Source organism: Lemur catta, chromosome 5 (assembly GCF_020740605.2).
Source record: "Lemur catta isolate mLemCat1 chromosome 5, mLemCat1.pri, whole genome shotgun sequence".
In the NCBI taxonomy this organism is placed as follows: domain Eukaryota; kingdom Metazoa; phylum Chordata; class Mammalia; order Primates; family Lemuridae; genus Lemur; species Lemur catta.
Genome location: NC_059132.1, coordinates 69,035,195 through 69,054,667, shown reverse-complemented (window position 1 = coordinate 69,054,667; position 19,473 = coordinate 69,035,195). Strand labels below are relative to the sequence as shown.

Here is a 19,473-nt window from a genome sequence, read left to right as displayed (position 1 = left end):
CTGCAGCCTCCCAGAGTGCTAGGATTACAGGTGTGAGCCGAGTGAAACTATGTAATATATTATTGTTAACTATAACCATTCTATGGTGCTAGTCGAATTTTTTTAATCGATTAGTGTTTGTGGGTTCTTATCCATAGAAAATATCCCTTAGAATATTTCTGAATTAAAGGTAGTTACTTCTGATGTTTTAGGCATTCACCTGCCCAAGAGGCACTGGAATGGTCCTACTGACTTATGGGAAAATTCTCAGAGCTCCATTTCGTTTTAGCTCTTAATAAGATCACAGCTCATTTTCAATTGAAATTTCTCATTTGAGGGTTAGTACTTTCTTCAGTGCCGTTAGAGTTTGAATGATGCTGTAAACTGACAGTTGCCCCTGAATCAACTGCTATCTCCATGGTGACAGAATTCTTTGTATATATACCTGTAAGAAACTCAACTTGTCCTGACGATACTTCAGTATATTTGTCAATATACTGGGCTAAGAGAAACATTTTCTTTTTAAATATTTGTTTTTAAATAAAAGTCATGGTTTTGACTAGAATTAGCTCTTGCTTTTCAAAGCAGCTCTTGGAATTTATTCACCAGTTGCCTGCTTTTGCCAAAATGACAATGTCGTTGAGACGGGAACTCTGGGCAGTCATGGCGCTTGCGGTGGTGGAAAGAGCAGGAACCATAGTTTTGAATGATGGTGAAGAGGTTAGTAAATGCTTCTACCACTTAAAAAGCTTCTTTTTGAGGATCTCTCAATACAGCTGTTGAACAATCCATTTCTTTTTCTTCCTTTTAAAATCTCAACAAGTTTGAATAAATCAAGAACCATGATACATGTCACAGAATTCCAAATCCATTAGTTTTGTTTTTCATTATTTGCAGTATTTATTATAATTTAATACTGATAGAAATTTTTTGATATTAACTTTTCAGTTTTCGCAACTTAAGTGTTCATAAATATAATGCGTTTTGTCAGACAAAATGATATTCTTATTGAGGCAATAGTTACCATATTATCTTGTTTACATGTGCTTCGGGGGACAGAAGAAATTTTTTGTTTTGTGTCATTTTAGAGAATCATCATCCAAAGTCAAATTGAAAGGGCACAATGATACATACTCTGTGCTAGACATATGAAAATATGTAGATATGTGGTTGTGTTTTATTCTTTGTTTTGTGAACTTGTTAAGCAGTTTATTTCACTTGTTATTTGTTCCATCTTAAAAATGGAAGATGTGCTAAATCATTTTTTGGGACAATTCTAGCACTTACAGATTATGAGCATGATGTTATATTTTATAGTTTCTTTTCTTTCTTTCTTTTTTTTTGATTAGCTGGACTCATGGTCAGTGATTCTCAATGGTTCCGTGGAAGTGACTTATCCAGATGGAAAAGCAGAAGTATTACGTATGGGAAAGAGTTTTGGTGTCTCTCCTACCATGGACAAACAATACATGAAAGGAGTAATGAGAACAAAGGTGGATGACTGCCAGGTATAAAATAATCATTAAAAATGCATATTTTATTCTTGAAAAAGAACACTTATATGCAGTTGTGATAAGACTTTTATTGTACCCCAGGAAATTAAAAATTAATTTCCATTTAAGTCATTTGAACTCCACAGAGCTATGTGTTCTGTTTTTTTAAGAAAGCGTTCTACAAATATAGGTTTTAAAAATTGCCGTCAATAATATCCATCAAAAATATGGAAATAAATGCACATCATGAAAAGAAATAAGTACATTAATAAAGATGATATGGTACAGTTATGCAATGTTTTTACTTAAATACCTACAAAGAGTTGATTTTAGAAGAGTCATGGAAATTCATCATAGTATGAATCAGTAGAAAAACTTGCTAGTCAAATAATTGCTAATAAAAAATATTTGATAACAAAATAATAATGTTGATATTATATTAATATTCATTATTTAAAAGCATTTAATAATGGACTAGAGAAAATGTTAAGACCAAATGTGAAATTTAATTAGATTGATTTCACTGGTAGCCTCTGTGTTACTGAGAAATTTAAGATACTTTTGTTATTAAATGTTTATAATTTATGTCTTCTAAAGACATTTGTCTTTGAAAGATAAAATGTTTTAAAGTAAATAATCAAAAGTTTAACTTAGAGTAATTAATGTTAAGTGCTCATTGTATTTATTAGTCTGCAGTTTGAAAGACATTTGAATATGGTTTATTCTAAAAGAACATAATTGAATTTTTATAGTGTCACATCACTGTAAAATGGTGTCGCTCACTGAAATATTCATTGTTGGCATTTTACTTACCAAAAGAAAAAATGACCATTGCTATACATAAAATAATCTTACCTACAGAATCAAAATAATTTTGCCAGATAATTCCTTCAGCAAGCAAAAAAAAAAAAAAAAAAAGGCTAGGAATTCCATGTTTTAAAGGTGTAATGCCAGAAAAGCATTCTCTATATACGTCAACTCTCAATTATTTGATATATACAGGAAAACAAAATGGTAGCTAAATCCTTAAGTCTTTATTTGCCCTGGGACTGTGCATTTAAAAGGGGTTATGTGATATTTTAACTCTGAAATGGTACTCAAAAAAAACAATAAAAGCAGAGTCAAAACAAGTTAGAAAATTGGTAAAGGTTTTTCCATCCTACTGTCTTATCAGTTCTTCCCCGAACCCTTTCGATGTTGAGATCACAATAAGACTGGAGTCAGAATCTCTGTTGTTAAAGGGCAAGTAAAAGTCACTTCGTTTTTGAGAATTCCAGCTGTTAACATTCACAGTTGGTCAAATGCTTTCTGTTAGAAATTTTATGATTGTGGGGCTGAAATGATGTAAGAGGCATAGGAATATTTTCAGAATAATTGATGAAAACGTTATCTGAATGTTGCGGAGTGCTGACGTCACATCAAATGTAGCAGGTAACATTAACTATGTAGGAGCTCTGGGAAAGGAAGGGGAGGTAGGGGTGATGTTAGGGAAGAGGGTCTAGCCTGTTTACACAATGAGGGATTGGATTGGTAGGAAACACAGATAGTCAGCAAGGGTTGAGTTCAATTAAAAAAAAACTCTGATTAAGATATACAGACTCCTGGGCCGGGCGTGGTGGCTCACACCTGTAATCCTAGCACTCTGGGAGGCCAGTGTGAGAGAATCCCTTGAGGTCAGGAGTTCAAGACCAGCCTGAGCAAGAGCGAGACCCCCCTCTCTACTAAAAATAGAAAAAATTAGCCGGGTGTGGTGGTTAGCACCTGTAATCCCAACTACTCGGGAGGCTGAGGCAGGAGGATCACTTGAGCCCAGGAGTTTGAGGTTGCTGTGAGCTAGGCTGATGCCACGGCACTCTAGCCTGGACAACAGAGTGAGACTCTGTCTCAAAAACAATTAATTAATTAATTAAAAAAAAGATATATGGACTCCTATAGCTCTTAATATGGTCTATAGCTCCTAAAATAAAATTAATTATAAAGAAGGTCAAGGGCAAGGTACCTGTTAGAGAAAATCTGTCTCCTCTCCACTCCACTCCAGCCACTGTAAAAGGGACATGTTAAATCAGGGATTTCAGTCTTGTACTTCCACCGACCCCTCTGCTCAGGCCTGACATTTTATCCCCGAGGGATCCCTTTACAGGGATGGAGAACGAATTTGGACGTTCTAATGTAATTGCTTGTTTGGGATAGCATTTGGGGGCCTTTCTGGTAAAATGTCATGTCTCTGTCAGAAAATACAAATGCTAGCTGCTTATCCTCTTGTCACTGTGGGACTTGGAATCAGGGAAAGTAAAGGAAACAGTGAGAATAGTTTTATTCCTCCGTAAAGTAGCCTCTGTAAGTTTCTGTCATTCTGTTGCCCACATTGTAGGGGATCAACAGCTATTGAATAAAAGTAACAAAAGTGAGATATCTTTACCAACCAAAAGCAACTTTGCCTAATGAGGATTGGCCCTCATTATCTTATATTCCAGTGGGTTCCAAAATGAATATTAGCTAATGTGATATATGGTTGAGCTCATGTTAAGCCTAAGAACACAAAGGTGAATGCACTAAATTTAACATTTATTTGGATCCCATGATATGGTCAAACTTGCGTTTTGTTCTGGGTCCCTTCTTTGTATTCTCCTCTTCCAGATGTCTCTCTTTAGTGTTTATTCTTATTGCCCTACTTGATGGGAAGGACAAAGGTCAGAGCTTGGTATAGACATCCTCTATACCAAGCGCTTGGTAATGGTTTTCCATTCCCCACATATACCTCTTTCTTTTCTTTTTCCCTTCTCCCGTGTCCCTTTTTCCCTGTCCTCCTCTTCCACCCTCCCACTCCCTTTATTCTTCTCCCTTTTTGCCTTCTCCACTGCCTGTGTCTTAGGCCTGCCAGTGACACCCAGGCATTGCTTAGCCCTGCCCTCCACCCTTCAGTGGGGAATGAGCACTTGGAAACCTATGTGAACAATTAGGTATGAACTTCCCTTACAAACTACAAAGTGTCGGTTTAAACAGATCTAACCTCTTAGGGTACATCTGTGTCAGACTCAACTTTTCCTGGGATCATGGCAGCTAATGACATATTGGATTGAAAAAGTCGTGTTGGGGCCGGGCGCGGTGGCTCACGCCTATGATCCTGGCACTCTGGGAGGCCGAGCCAGGTGAATTGCTCGAGGTCAGGAGCTCAAGAAGAGCTTGAGCAAGAGCCTGAGCAAGAAGAGCGGGACCCCGTCTCTACTAAAAAATAGAAAGAAATTATCTGGACAACTGAAAATATATATAGAAAAAATTAGCCGGGCATGGTGGCACATGCTTGTAGTCTCAGCTACTTGGGAGGCTGAGGCAGAAGGATTGCTTAAGCCTGGGAGTTTGAGGTTGCTGTGAGCTAGGCTGACACCACGGCACTCACTCTAGCCTGGGCAACAGAGCAAGACTCTGTCTCAAAATAAATAAATAAAAAGTAGTGTTGGTTGAGAAAGCAGCTTGCTATGAATAAATTGAAAGTTGACTATACTAATGTTGATTGAAGTTTGATTTTGTTTCATTCATTGTCTTAATTTTTCTACCTAAGTATAAATTATTATGTCATGTGCTCAAAGGAAAATAGTCCTGTGACATAAACTGCCATGGACCTTTTATAAATGAAATCCTGTTTGAATTTTTAGTTCATCTCAGGGTACTAAGATTACACAGTACTTTCATGAGTTTATTAGTTGTCTGAAAGTCTAAAACCTCACTAAAACAATGCGCAGATTTTTCAGCAGACTTCATCATACCAGTTAAAATTAAATGTTACCTGTGAATTTCATGTTAGATCTACAGATTTCTTAAAGAAAAAATAAGTTGCTATTTTAAAAAGATATTTTCAACTAAAATTTATTTCTTTTTAGATACCAGTTCTATATGGCCATATTAGAAATTCAGTTGGGATCTTTTTTTCTTTTTGGATGATATTTCAGTTTGCTACAGAAGAAATGCCAAAATGTCCGTCTAGACACCAGGAATTCCAAATCAAATTTATTCTAATTTCTTTAATGTCTTTAGTTAAGAAAATTAATTTTAGTATATTTCTCTTTAAAAAGCATTTTTCCATCTATTTAGCTACTTATTTATTTGAACTCTGGGATCTATTTCTTTTTTAGAGGACAAATGAGAAATGATGCTTTCATTATGTTTGATAAAACTGAGTGTAAGAAAGAACACCTAAAATTATTTGGCGATAAAACCTTTCTAAATCTCCTCTACAGATCTGGGGAACAATTTTGCCGCTCTATAAATAGAAAGAAAGATAATTTTAAGTTAAGAGACTAAGGATCATATTTTTGAAAACATACACACCTGTGGTCAGTGTTATGGAAATGGGTTTTTAAAAAGGTATTTTTAAAAATTTAATGAAACTATGCATAATAATGTACAAAAATGCCTTTTTGAATTTTAAACTTTTTGATTCTAAATGCTTAATAGAAAAATGAGATTATGTCAGCCAACTCAGTGGGACAAACTTGATATTGCAATATGCTGTTTCTCTTACGACCTACTGTTCTACTGCTTAAAAAAACTATTGATTATGCAGAAAGTATGGAAAATATAGAAAAGGACATTAAATAAAAGGAAAGTTGCTCATAATTTGCATTGCTCAGAAATAATATTAACATTTTATTATGTTTCCCTCCAAAATTTTGTGTGTGCATGTGTAAGTTTTTAAAAACTTAGCCAGCATGTAATTAGGAGGCTGTTTCTTCATCTGTACGGCAGGGATAAGAGTACCTTCCTCAGGGTATGACTAGGAGAACAAATTGAGAAAGTTCCTGCATGGCTACTATAATATGATGTGATTATGATGATGATGTTCTTGTCATTATGACTATTATTACAATATTTAGCATCGTATCTTTGAAAAAAGTTTAATAGGATCATTAAAGCCAGAGTTCTACATGATTTGGGGTGGTTGCATCATATTTTATCTTATGTACAATCTAATTTAACTACCTCCTTATATTTCATCTTCTTCATATTGAAAGAGAAAAAGAAATGTCATAACTATTTCCATTCCCAAATGATTTCTTAAATCAGAATAAATCGTTCAAAATTTAAGGAAAATAATTTTTATTTGTTCAAGTGTCTGTTCTTATCTCCTCACTGGCCTCTGGTTAATTTGAGTAGTAAGTGGTTTCTATAATTCATTCTTAACTTTCTTTAAAACTACTAAGACATGGCATTATTTGAATGGTTTGTCCTAAGCTCTGAATTTTTTAATATTTGGGGTGGTGAAGGAGTGATTAATTGATATGCATATTGTTAACTTTAAGAGCAACGATTACCGTTAAAGATGTGAAGCTATGACAAATGTGTGGCTTATTCTGTAACCTTCCTTGAACACGCTTTCTAAAATGGTATCTCATCAATATAGCTAGCAAATTTATGTATCCACTCCTTTAGGTATCTTTGAATGTATTTTTTATTTAAAACCATTCTTATTTAGAGTTGCTGCTTTTTAAATCTTTAAATTTTTAAAATTCACTACATGATAATTAAATTTTTGTATGTGTCCTCCTAGCGTTCCTCTCCCCCCGTTCCCCCGTCAGTGTTTTTAACTGAAAGGAGCATGAAAAAGGACTCTTCTAATTTTGTCTTCTTTTACAATTGTTACGATTTTGAATGTAAAATACATATAAATATTCTAAAAGAGAAACTTTTCGTGACCAAGGAAGAAATGCATTAAAAGTAGAGGAGTCTGATTAACGTGCATTACTGCATTAATTTAGAAAGTAATTCTCAAAACAGGGAAAAATGTCAGTTTTAAATAATTAAAACACTGAATTATTAGTCCTGCTAGGTCTTTTGCAAGCACTTTATCACATGTGACTTATGTGTTATTCCAGTTCGTCTGCATAGCCCAGCAAGATTATTGCCGTATTCTCAACCAAGTGGAAAAGAACATGCAAAAAGTTGAAGAGGAAGGAGAGATGGTCATGGTGAAAGAACACCCAGAACTTGATCAAACTGGAACAAGAAAGGGACACATTGTCATCAAGGTAAGACAAAGAACCACCCCTGCGTCCCATGGAATGGAATTTTTTTGGTAGTATCACTTGTGGCAATTTAGGTTTTTGTCAGTTTTTGTTTTATTTTATTTAATGGATTTATCTATTTCTATTTTGAGACAGGGTCTTCTCTGTTGCCTGGGCTAGAGGGCAGTGGCACGATCATAGCTCACTGCAAACTCAAACTCCTGGCTCTAAGCAATCTCCTGCCTCGGCCTCCTGAATAGCTATGACTATAGGCATGCACGACCACGCCCAGCTAATTTTTAAATTTTTTCTTTTGGTAGAGACAGGGTCTCACTGTGTCACTCAGGTTGGTCTCAAACTTCTGACCTCCTGATTTTTTTTTTTTTTTCATTTTTAATCATAGTATCTGTTAAAGGTTATCAGTTATGAAAAAACTTCTGATTTCCTGAAAAATAGTTTTATTAATTATTGTCTGTGTTGCTACCTAGTTCATTTTATGTTGAAGATTTGAAATCAAGATACCATGTAAATGTTAAATATTCGGGGTAGTGATTAAACCTTTGATTTGCTACAGGACACCTCAGAAAGGTTAATGATGCGTTTGGTGGAAGAGCCTTCAGCAGTAGATCCAACATTCATAGAAGACTTCCTGCTGACCTACAGGACTTTTCTTTGTACCCCATGGAGAGTGTGCAGAAGGTTGCTGGAGTGGTTTAATGACCCAAGCCTCAGGGATAAGGTTGGAACTATATTGTTTTGGCTCTTAAATATGAAATATTAAAATGTAAACCTGAAGATACTTTTAATGTATATTTTTGTTCCACGAGTTATACTCAGATTAATACAAGAGTGTGCTTCTTAAGCAACAAAAAACAAAAAACAAAAAAGGTGATACAAATATTAGTATTATACATTTCTAAGTTCAGCCCTAGAAATGTCTTTTTTTCTTTAAATACCAAGGCCAATAAATTGGCCACCAAATGCTTAAACTTTAATTGTATTGGGAATATGTTAAAATATAACCAAATATCTGGATTCCATGGGAATCTGCATTCTCTAGTTTGGTAGACAGTCAGTGGACACCAGATAAAAGTTACAATTCTTAAATTGGCACCAAAGCAGCATTTCGTGACAGCCAATGCTGCCTGGAGGCTCCAGCAATATAATTGTAAGGAGACTAGAGACCATCTTTAGCAGCTCTGGAGAGCTCTGTCAAGGCCAGATTGGATGATAAATTACATAGTCTTATCTCCTTCCTTTTACAACCTATTCCCTTAAAGATCTTTCTAGGCTTTTTAATACTATTCATTCTCTTGGTCTAGTTTGTTCTTCTCCCTGTATTGTTTAGTTTCTGTCTTTTTTTCTATTAACCTGGCTTGGTTGGATTATACCTTTGCTTTTCTTTTGATCTGTTTCAAATGTGTTTTAATAGTAAAGCAAGATGTAAGTTAAATACTTTCACAGATTCAAAACCCTTCCTGGCAAAGCAACATAGTCTACATCCAAAGTATAAATATCTATTTTCAGAAGGTCATCTTTTGACATAAATAAAATGCTTATTGAAGGCTGACTGTTGTTTTCAGTAGTATTAGATCAATTGAAAATTAGATATCATTTTTGAAATGACTTTAATCACATTTTCACCATGAAGAACACTTATTGAAAATAATTGATTTTTCAGGTTACATGGGTAGTAGTATTGTGGGTGAAAAATCACTTCAGTGACTTTGACGGAGATCCTCTAATGACTGGATTTTTAGAAGAATTTAAAAGTAATCTGAAAAGAGAGGTACTATTTGTGTTTGTTTTTTTTTTTAACAAAAAATCAGCTTTAATTTCATTTATTCACTCTGTCTGAATTGACACCACTCTTTCTGAACTCCTACAGCAAATGGGTGTATATCTAAGGCTGTTAAATATTACATGTGCAGCTAAAGCCAAAAGAAGATTGATGACATTAACAAAACCGTCCCGAGAATCTCCTTTGCCTTTTGTCTTAGTAGGAGGCTCTGAGAAGGGATTTGGAATCTTTGTTGACAGTGTAGAGTCACGTAGCAAAGCAAGTGAAGCGGGCTTGAAACGTGGAGATCAGGTACGCTATTAGGAAATCCAAATTTAAGGGTGAAGTTTGGTGTTTTTTTTTTCCTTTAGTTCGTTGTGATACTGACATTAATTTTATAATTTCATTTTTAGATACTAGAAGCAAATGGTCAAAACTTTGAAAATATTCAGCTGTCAAAAGCCATGGAGATTCTTAGCAATAACACACATTTATCTATCACTGTGAAAACCAATACCAATTTCTTTCGTAAGTATTATTACCTACTTTCATTTTTTTCTTGGTCTTTTTTTTTTTTTTTTTTACATTTAGTTATTGAAGGAATAGCAGTCATTTTTATAAGTAATATTTCAAACATAAGAGCAAACTATAGTAAAATGCATAGATGAAGTCTAAGTGAAAATCTGACTTGAAGACCACAAGTTATTTTTAAAATGTTTTTATTGATAAATGAAATCTTTTATCGATAAATACTAAAGTACCTAGAGATTAAAGCATATACTATTTTTTAAACTTATTCCGACAGAGCAATGTGCAAGCAGCTTCTTGGTGTCATTCATTTATGGCAGTCATGTTTTTCTACAGGATTGCAATTTTGATAGCCGAAGCCTGTGCTTCTCATACATTTCTAAGTCCACCATTGCTTTGGAGTTCTTTAGATTTCTTATAATTAGCACTTTGTGGTGTTTCTTTTTTTTTTAGTATTTAAGGAACTTCTAACAAGATTGTCGGAAGAGAAAAGAGATGGTGCCCTTCACCATCCTAAAACTGGTGACATCAAAAAGGTCAGCCGCTACTCCATTTCAGATTTTGCTGTAGATGTGGAACAGGTGACAGGACTTGAAAAAGTGAATAAGAAAAGTGAAGCCAACACTGTTGGAGGAAGGAACAAGCTAAAAAAGAAGATATTCGGCAAGACTGGGATCAGTATCTTACCACAGAAACCATATGAGTGAGTGTCTGTGTAAATTTTCTGTATGTTATTTTATTGGTTAAAATGATACACAAAGGTATGTTTGTTTTGCATGAGTCTACTGTTTTAAGCTTTTATGGCTGAGCTAGTATAGAGAAGTAATATTAAACAATCAGGTTAGTTTTAATTCCATCTTTGCTACTTAATTGCCCACTCCCAATCTTCATTAGAGGATAGTCTAGCACTTCCCCATTTGAATTACTTTTTTCCTCGTCTGGACTTTTTAAAAAGTGTGTGTGTATGTGTTTGCCTCCTCTGTCCCCCAGGAAGATTCAGAATTGTTTTTGCTACTGTGTCGTTGTTTCTGGGTATCTTCACCACCATCAGCATCTGCTCTTTACCATTCAAATCATTGCTTCATCCAGTTGTCACTGTTCATCCCTGTCACTCTCTTTTGCCCCTCACTCTTCTATTTTCAGTTATTAAGTGTTGCGGAGACATCAGCAACCAAGTACACAACTACTTCCATTCTTTCTGATCAACTCTGTAGTCAGAATGTTAGGTGTATTCTTGAGTTTCTTCTTGGCTATTCTTATTTGTGCCAGAAGCTCAGGCCAGACAAAGTTGCAGGTGTCTCTTGATACTTTTTTAGCTTTGCTTATTTGTTTACTTCTTCGTTTTAGCTCCTTCTTGAGTCTAGGGATATTTTATTAAAAACTCAGTTACCATCAGCCTGTGCTTTGTTTTGTTTGGTTGTTTTTGTTGGTTATTTGAGACCTGGTCACACTCTGTAACCCAGGCTGGTCTTGAACTCCATGGCCTCAACTTGGTCTCCCAAAGTGCTGAGATTACAGGCATGACTCTCCACACCCAGCCTGTCAATTTTTTTTTTAATGTGAAGTGACTCAATATGCCACATTTAATTATATAGTCCTCAAACTACAATGATATAAGAGAGGATGGGCATGGTGGCTCATGCCCTGCACTTTGGGACGCTGAGGCAGGAGGATCCTTTGAGGTCAGGAGTTCAAGACCAGCCCGGGCAACATAGGCAGACCTTATGGAGCACCACTATAGTCAAGGTGGGAGGATCGCTTGAAAACCTACAAGTTTCAGGTTACAGTGAGCTATGATCAAGCCACTGCACTCAAGCCTGGGGGACAGAGCAAGACCCTGTTTCTAAAAAAATAAAACAAAATGCACACACACAGATACACGTATACACACACATACGAGATAACTTGAAAATATGTAGGTTAATTTCTTTCTTTGATAATTTAATAAGTCTAAAGAGAAGTAGTAGGTACAGACATTCAGGACTCTACATCAAGCATTTCTTTTTCTTTTTAAAAAAACTTCCTTTTCAGGCTGGGCACGGTGGCTCACACCTGTGATCCTAGCACTTTGGGAGGCCAAGGCAGGAATATTGCTTGAGGCCAGGAGGTTGAGACCAGCATGGGCAACATAGCAAGACCCCATCTCTGCAAAATATATTTTAAACAGCTAGCCAAGCGTGGTGGTGTGCACCTCTATAGTCTCAGCTCCTCGGGAGGCTGAGGCAGGAGGATCACCTGAGCCCAGGAATTTGAGGTTGTACCTTTCACTCTAACCCGGGCAACAGAGTCGAGAGCCTGTCTCGAAAAAGAAAAAGAAAAAATTCCATGTTAGATAAAATTTTAATCCACAGATTAGAGAGAGATGATTGAAAATATACTACTGATGGGCTAAGTGTCAAACTTGTGTTGTCTCCATTGAACTGTAGAGTAATGAATGATCGGTAGTTTTGTGTCCGCTAAGGAAGACTTCTGTGGCAGAGTCCTAAGGATAAGGAATGACTATGATGGTTTTATTTATAACCTCAAGGGTATGTTTCTATTGAGTAAGTTTCTAAGAGACAAGGGATTAGGGCAGCTGGCATTTACAGAAAATAGGATTTGATTTTTAAAATGACCCTTCTTGAAGAAAAATTTATTTTTAAATGGATCAAAAAAAAAAAAACTTACCAAAATGCAGAATCATTAGCAGCACAATAACAAAAAAAGATCTGAGAGTCAAGAGAGACCAAGAGTTAAATATGAACCTTGAAACCAAAAACAAAAGTCACCATGACCCTGGCAAGTATTAATACAATGTGACATATAAGAACTGGGATATAATCTATCCACAGCATAGGATGTTGGCCAGGCACACTGCATGAGAATACTATGTATAATTTTGTTCTGTATGTATCTAAATACATCTCTCCAAAGAGATACTCAAAAGCTAGACAAGGGAAAGAAAAGACAATTAGTTATACTGACACTGAAAAAACTAAGATATTTAAAGGACAGCTCAGTAAACTGTGAGATCCATTATATTGGTAATAGACCTGGTTTAAGAGTAACTACTACTTAAGATTTTCTAGAAATCAGCATGTTTATGAAAAAAAAAATTGTTTTTACAAAGCTGCTAAACCAGTAAGTCAAAGAAATCTAGATGTAACATATGGTTGGGTTGTTTTTTTTCTCTGAAACCTCATCAGTATTACAGAAGTTAAGATGCTGGAGAGAAAGACTGTTAAACCCAGAGGAAAGAAGGAATAAGTCAATAGACTTGATTTTAATTTATGTCTTGTCTTTAATAGAAAGTTCTTGTCCTTGCTTATTTACCTCTATAACTTCCATTTTCCAAAAAAAGCAAAGAGAAGGAATGTGGCTAGATTTTTTTTTTTTTTTTTTACCACAACGACTCAAAAACAGTACGTATTATGATCAAGCCCTAATGTATGAAAACATAATAAATATTAAATGTCTTCATTTTATTTAGGATGCCTTAGTTTAAATCCAGACCTCAGTATAATTTTCTTGCTTCTCTCTTCAAGGTCTTTATAGAAACTAGTTAGAACCATAACCATTTGCTTGTGATCTCGTTGTTTTTGTGTGTGTACGCTTATTATTTTGCTTGGTCTTCTGTTTTAGAAACAGTTGACCCTTCAAAACTAGAAATCATTTTTATGTACTATTAAATCAGGTTTCAAGAGTTGTTCACAGTAACAGGTGTTTTATAAATGGAAATGAATTTTTATCTATCAACCAGTATTTCTCTGGGAATTTAAATGTGTAACTAGAAAATTTTGAGGAGGGAATTAAAAGTGAGTCATTGGATTTCCATTGCCTTTTATTTGATACTAGGAAATGTCATCATGCACCACCGCTTTTTTATGCTGTGTATAATTAAGAAATAATGTCTGTGTCAGGGTGTCCTTACATTTGACTCCATAGTGATCTCATTTTTTTCCTCTAAAACAATGGAGAATAAAATTAGGACAGTTTGGGTTTTTCCCTTCTTTTCATTTTACTCAATTTCTTCAGGTCTTGAAGATCAAATTATGAAACAATTTATCATTCTCATGCAGAACTATCAGTTGAGTGCCGCTAAATGCATTCTTTGTAACGTATCTTTTCTTAAATCCATTTTCATGAGAAGCGAGAACTTATATTTTGTTTTTTTTTTTTTGAGACAGAGTCTCACTTTGTTGCCCGGGCTAGAGTGAGTGCCGTGGCGTCAGCCTAGCTCACAGCAACCTCAAACTCCTGGGCTTAAGCGATCCTACTGCCTCAGCCTCCCGAGTAGCTGGGACTACAGGCATGAGCCACCATGCCCGGCTAATTTTTTTGTATATATATTTTTAGTTGGCCAGATAATTTCTTTCTATTTTTAGTAGAGACGGGGTCTCACTCTTGCTCAGGCTGGTCTCGAACTCCTGACCTCGAGCGATCCACCCGCCTCGGCCTCCCAGAGCTAGGATTACAGGCGTGAGCCACCGCGCCCGGCCTATTTTGTTGAATACGTTTCTCTAACAAGCTACTAATAATTATTATAGCTTATCTAATTAAAAATTAGGTTCTCCAGAAACATACTATATACTTAAGAAACAGAAAAACACATTGGATACATTTAAACAGTAGTTGCTTTTACAATTTTCACCCAAATTTATAAATGACATTTTATATTAACTGCAAGTTTTATACAATAGGGTTTGTTTATGGTCTGTGTCTTTACATGGCGATAGCTTACAACACTTTAACTTGCTGATAATTTATTTTCTGATTTTCCTCTTTGTTCAGTGATACTGAGATTGGTCAGTCTCAAGATGACAGCATAGTAGGATTAAGGCAGACAAAGCACATCCCAACTGCATTGCCTGTCAGTGGAACCTTATCATCCAGTAATCCTGATGATGTATTGCAGTCACATTATTACATTGTAGATTTTACGTCTACTCCTGGTAAGCATCACCAATACTTCTTTCGTTTCTTCTTCTAATATAATGGTAACGTTAGACATCTCTCTCTTGGTTTGGCATGAATTATATCAGATGCCCAGAGTCAAGATGAACCTTAAATTTCAAGCAGCTGGAACCAGTTCTTTTTATATTCTGCAGACTATTTTGATATGGCCATGGGCAAATTAATCTCTCCAAACTTGTTTCCTCTTTCATAAAATGAAGATAGCACATACTGTGCCGTTATTACTAAGTCTTATCTAGTAAGTAAAGTAAAAGGTATATTTTAGGTCAACTTAATGGGTTTTTCAATATAATAAAGATTTACTCCAGATTTAAATTTTGTTTTTTTCATACCAACATGACAGTCTTTTGTGCTGCTGTTGTATACTGATGTGTTTGCAATTACCTGTCGATCACTCAGTTATATATAGGGGAAGATGGAAGACGTGTTCTTGATTTAATCTATTAAGAGACCTATAGTAAGGGAGAGGTCAAATGTCAGCATTACCTTATTTACAGAAGTTTTTGGGTTTTTTTCCCCCCCAGATTACTGTTTAATTACATTATCATCTGTTATGAAACTCCCTTCTACTTACGTGTGACTTTTCTTTCCCCCAGACTTGCCAGATCAAGTACTAAGGGTTTTTAAGGGTGACCAGCAGAGCCGATACATCATGATCAGTAAGGACACGACAGCGAAGGAGGTGGTCATGCAGGCTATCAGGGAGTTTGCCATTACTGCTACGCCGGATCAATATTCTCTATGTGAGGTCTCCGTCACACCTGAGGGAGTAATCAAACAGAGAAGACTTCCTGATCACCTTTCCCAACTTGCTGATAGAATACAACTGAGTGGAAGGTATACATTATCTATCTTACTGGATTTCTTCACCCACTCTTCAAAACCACATCAAAGTCTAAGAGATAGACTAGGTTTTAAAGGGTATCTTATATGATTGAGTGCCCCTGCAGATTAAAAAGGTTTTTTTCCCTTTTCACCAAGAATTGCTGTGTCAAATGCACACGGTCCACTACTGACCCTGACAAAGATCCTCTAAGAACTTGTTCAAGGATACTGTGACCTGAAAGTTGTTACTGACTCCCCAAGTGCAAGCAGTAGCTTCTCGAGGTTGCGCTTTAGGATACTGGCCTAGTAGAATGGTCAAGTAAGCTTAATGTAAAGTCACAGGTAAACCCTGATGCTGTCTTCTCCTTGGAAATATGCAGGTTCACAGACACATTTTCTAATAACATTCTAGTACCATTTGCTCGTGCATACCTAACTTTTCTAGGAGCTTCATTTATTTAGTCAGAGACATCTATGACAAGGTGGTTGGCTAAGACTGCCTATTATTATGTACCACACTATGAAATACGCATCTTAACTCTGAAACCAAACTTTGGTTACTACAGAGCTGGGTCCTTTGCTGCATAAGTGCTTATATCACACATGTTACTTGCAAGAACACATTGTACCTGATTTTGTCATTCTCGTGAGTATATTTCCATTGTTAGGTGTATGTAATTTCATCTTCAAATCACAATAAATGAAAGTTGAAAAATGAAATAGTTAAGTTTTGGTTCTCATCTAGTGACTACATTCTGCACTGACAAAAATTATGTAGTTCCGTAAATCATATTTTTTCTGTTTTTCTTATGTATTGTTTCATTGTACTTTTTCATATTATAGATTTTTATTTCATTCATTCAAAACTTCCGTTTTCTTGCTATCAACTATTACTTCCTTATTCTTCTTCATTCTTTTTTCCAAACACAATCAGATAGTTTTGTGTTAGGTTTTTCTCTATCATTTGAATATACACTGATATATGTGTAACTGTGATTGAATTCTACATCTTCATTGACCTGCAGATTCACGATTCACATTCATTTCTCAAGAAACTCTTGGATGGGTCCATGTCATTGGCCTCATGAGTAACCGAAATGGAGAACATTAAATCTGTGAATTTATGACAGGTATATGTTTTCCGTCATAAATATCGGCCTTGGTGAATTATGCAAAAAAAAAACCACTTTAACTAGACCCCCACTGTGCTCATTCTGTTTCTGTGTTTCCTCATTTATGGAATTTGGCTTAGAAAAAACATCTACCAGCCATCCCCCCCCCCCCAAAAAAAAAAATCACAAGGCAAATATCTGAATGCTATTTTCAACCAGTTGTTTAGAAAAAGATAGGAGCACCAGCCCTGAGTTCTTATTCCGGCACTGGCAATAACTAGCCACTAATCTTTAAGAGCCTCCGTTTCCTATTCTGAAAAATAGGGATTATACCTGCTCCACTTACACATAGGGTTTTCGTGAAAATCGAGATTAAGTAAAGTTGGATTCATCCAATTTGGACCCATCAGTAATCACAGAGTCTCTCTTCACCGTGGGAAAATAGAGTGATGACCTGTGCCTGAACTTTCCCGCGTCCTGCTATCGGTCCTATTCCCTCATTTAAGTTGAAAATACAAGCTGTAGCTATTTTCTGTCATTTTTAGCCAAAAAGATAAAATAATTTAGAAAGAAAGAATGGAACGGAAAGGAAGAAAAGGAATTAAACCTGGTACAAATGAAATTCCATGTGATCTGTTTGTTTCCATCACCGACTTCGGGATAGGTGGCTCTATGACGTGGCCACTCAGACAGCACCTGCACTCTCTGCCTTGGTTGGACAGAGCCCTTACATCATTGAATGCAGTGTTCTCTCAAACTTTCCGCAAAAAGTAGCATTATTCTTTCCAGGAATATCATGAGACTGCTGCTCAGGCTTTAAATCTGGTTTGTTTCTCGTTTGCATAGGTATTATCTGAAAAACAACATGGAAACACAAATACTTTGTTCAGACGAAGACGCTCAGGAGCTGTTGAGAGAGAGCCAGATTTCCCTACTTCAGCTCAGCACGGCTGAAGTGGCCACGCAGCTCTCTCTGCGCAATTTCGAACTATTCCGCAACATTGAACCTACTGAATACATAGATGATGTATTTAAACTCCAATCAAAGACCGGCTGTGCCAACCTGAAGAAATTTGAAGAAGCCATTAACCAGGAAACATTTTGGGTAGCATCTGAAATTCTGAGAGAAAAAAACCAGCTGACGAGGATGAAGCTCATTAAGCATTTCATCAAGATAGCACTGCACTGTAGGGAGTGCAAGAATTTTAACTCAATGTTTGCAATCATCAGGTAGGAGAGCATACTTTTCTTAAGATTGAATTCAGTTTACAGATTTAAAATAAGTATCAATCCAGTAACACCACATAATTACTATAAATGCAGTAGGTTTTAATGGACTCATAATGAACAATTCTTTTTCTCCGAATCCTAATGTAATCCTTAATTTAAAATCTGTCATATGCTGATTTGGAGCCCTGAAAATCTACATCCCCCACTTTTTTTTCTTTCTTTTTTTTTTTTTTTTTTAGCTCTGTGACCTTGGGCACATTACTTGAACTTCTCTGAACACCATTTTATTTCTCTGTAAAATATCAATACCCCAAGGAATTGTCAAGAGGATTAAACAATAGGATGTATGTGGAGTTCCATCAGAAAGCACAAAGCAGATGCCCAATAAATGTTAATTTTCTTCTCTTTTAAGTCCTTAGACTGAGCTTGGAAGAAAGTACGAATGGAAGCAATTAGCTATATTGATGTGAAGCATGATTATTAAATGAGTCATTTTCTCTGTGGAAGTTTGGCTATGCTCTCATTGCTATCAGAGCTTTTGTTTTATTTTGTTACTGTATGATATTTGCCCAGTTTGTTTTATCAAACGGCTATTGTGGGCCACGTGCTGCTGTGTGTACAGAGACAAAGCATCAGTACTTATACCCTAGTGGTTCTGAGGCAGATGAGGAGGGAACAAAAGGAAGAGAAGAATAAAACCCCTTGGCTTGACCCTGGCTCTACTTCCATCAGCCATTCTTGTTACCCAGAATTCCCCTTGCGAGTTTCTTATGCCTCCTTCTGTACATTGTTATGTATATAAAGCACACTTGCAGAGGTGTTATGTGTCAGTACTTAATCTGTACACTAGTTTACTCCCTTCATTTTGGAAGAGATCATTTAATTGTAGACCACTTTTTCTTCCTCCTCTCAGTGGTCTCAACCTGGCACCAGTGGCAAGACTGCGAGCGACCTGGGAAAAACTTCCCAATAAATACAAAAACCTATTTCAAGATCTCCAAGACCTATTTGATCCCTCCAGAAACATGGCAAAGTATCGCAATGTCCTCAATAGTCAAAACCTACAAGCCCCCATAATCCCTCTCTTCCCACTTATCAAGAAAGATCTCACATTCCTTCACAAAGGTAAATATAAGGTAGAGGATTTCTTTCATCACTTGGACCGGCATAGAATACAGGCCATATGATTTCCTTTTCCTTCTCTGTCAATTACAGGAAATGACTCAAAAGTATACGGGCGCGTTAACTTTGAGAAGCTAAGGATGATTGCAAAAGAAATTCGTAATGTGAGCCGAATGGCTTCAGTTAAGGTGGACCCGGCCCTCGTGTTCAGGACTCGGTGAGTGTGTCCTCTTCAGTGTGGCACATGTGGGATGAGAGAAGGTTAAGTTGAGAGCTTCCCAACAAATGACAAAAAAAGTTGAATATTTGTATTTGTAGTATGTCAGAAATTATATTAGGACAGGTTGAGAATCACCACCATTTACTCTTTGGAGTAAATGTCTTATTCTGCACCACGGGCACTTTTGACTGTCAGTAAAATTAACCTGTCCTTCAGACATTTTTGATTTAAC

The 19,473-nt window shown here is 36.2% G+C and overlaps 1 protein-coding gene across 1 annotated transcript; it reads left to right on the top strand.

Moving 5' to 3' along the window:
- The first annotated feature begins 612 nt into the window (after positions 1 to 612).
- LOC123638804 (rap guanine nucleotide exchange factor 2-like) lies at positions 613 to 19,242 on the top strand. The gene is made up of 13 exons (XM_045552627.1): positions 613 to 699; positions 1,329 to 1,487; positions 7,343 to 7,495; positions 8,046 to 8,210; positions 9,153 to 9,260; positions 9,360 to 9,563; positions 9,665 to 9,779; positions 10,233 to 10,482; positions 14,550 to 14,710; positions 15,329 to 15,569; positions 17,516 to 17,899; positions 18,813 to 19,024; positions 19,115 to 19,242. The coding sequence occupies exons 1-13, from the start codon at positions 613 to 615 to the stop codon at positions 19,240 to 19,242; spliced, it is 2,367 nt and encodes a 788-aa protein (XP_045408583.1).
- Positions 19,243 to 19,473: the final 231 nt, after the last annotated feature.

Excerpts from the sequence above, each read along its gene's own strand:
- LOC123638804 (XM_045552627.1), top strand. The coding sequence starts at position 613 with ATGTCGTTGAGACGGGAACTCTGGGCAGTCATGGCGCTTGCGGTGGTG. Across the intron at positions 7,496-8,045 it reads AGGGACACATTGTCATCAAG|GACACCTCAGAAAGGTTAAT; the intron begins GTAAGACAAAGA and ends GATTTGCTACAG. Across the intron at positions 15,570-17,515 it reads AGAATACAACTGAGTGGAAG|GTATTATCTGAAAAACAACA; the intron begins GTATACATTATC and ends TCGTTTGCATAG.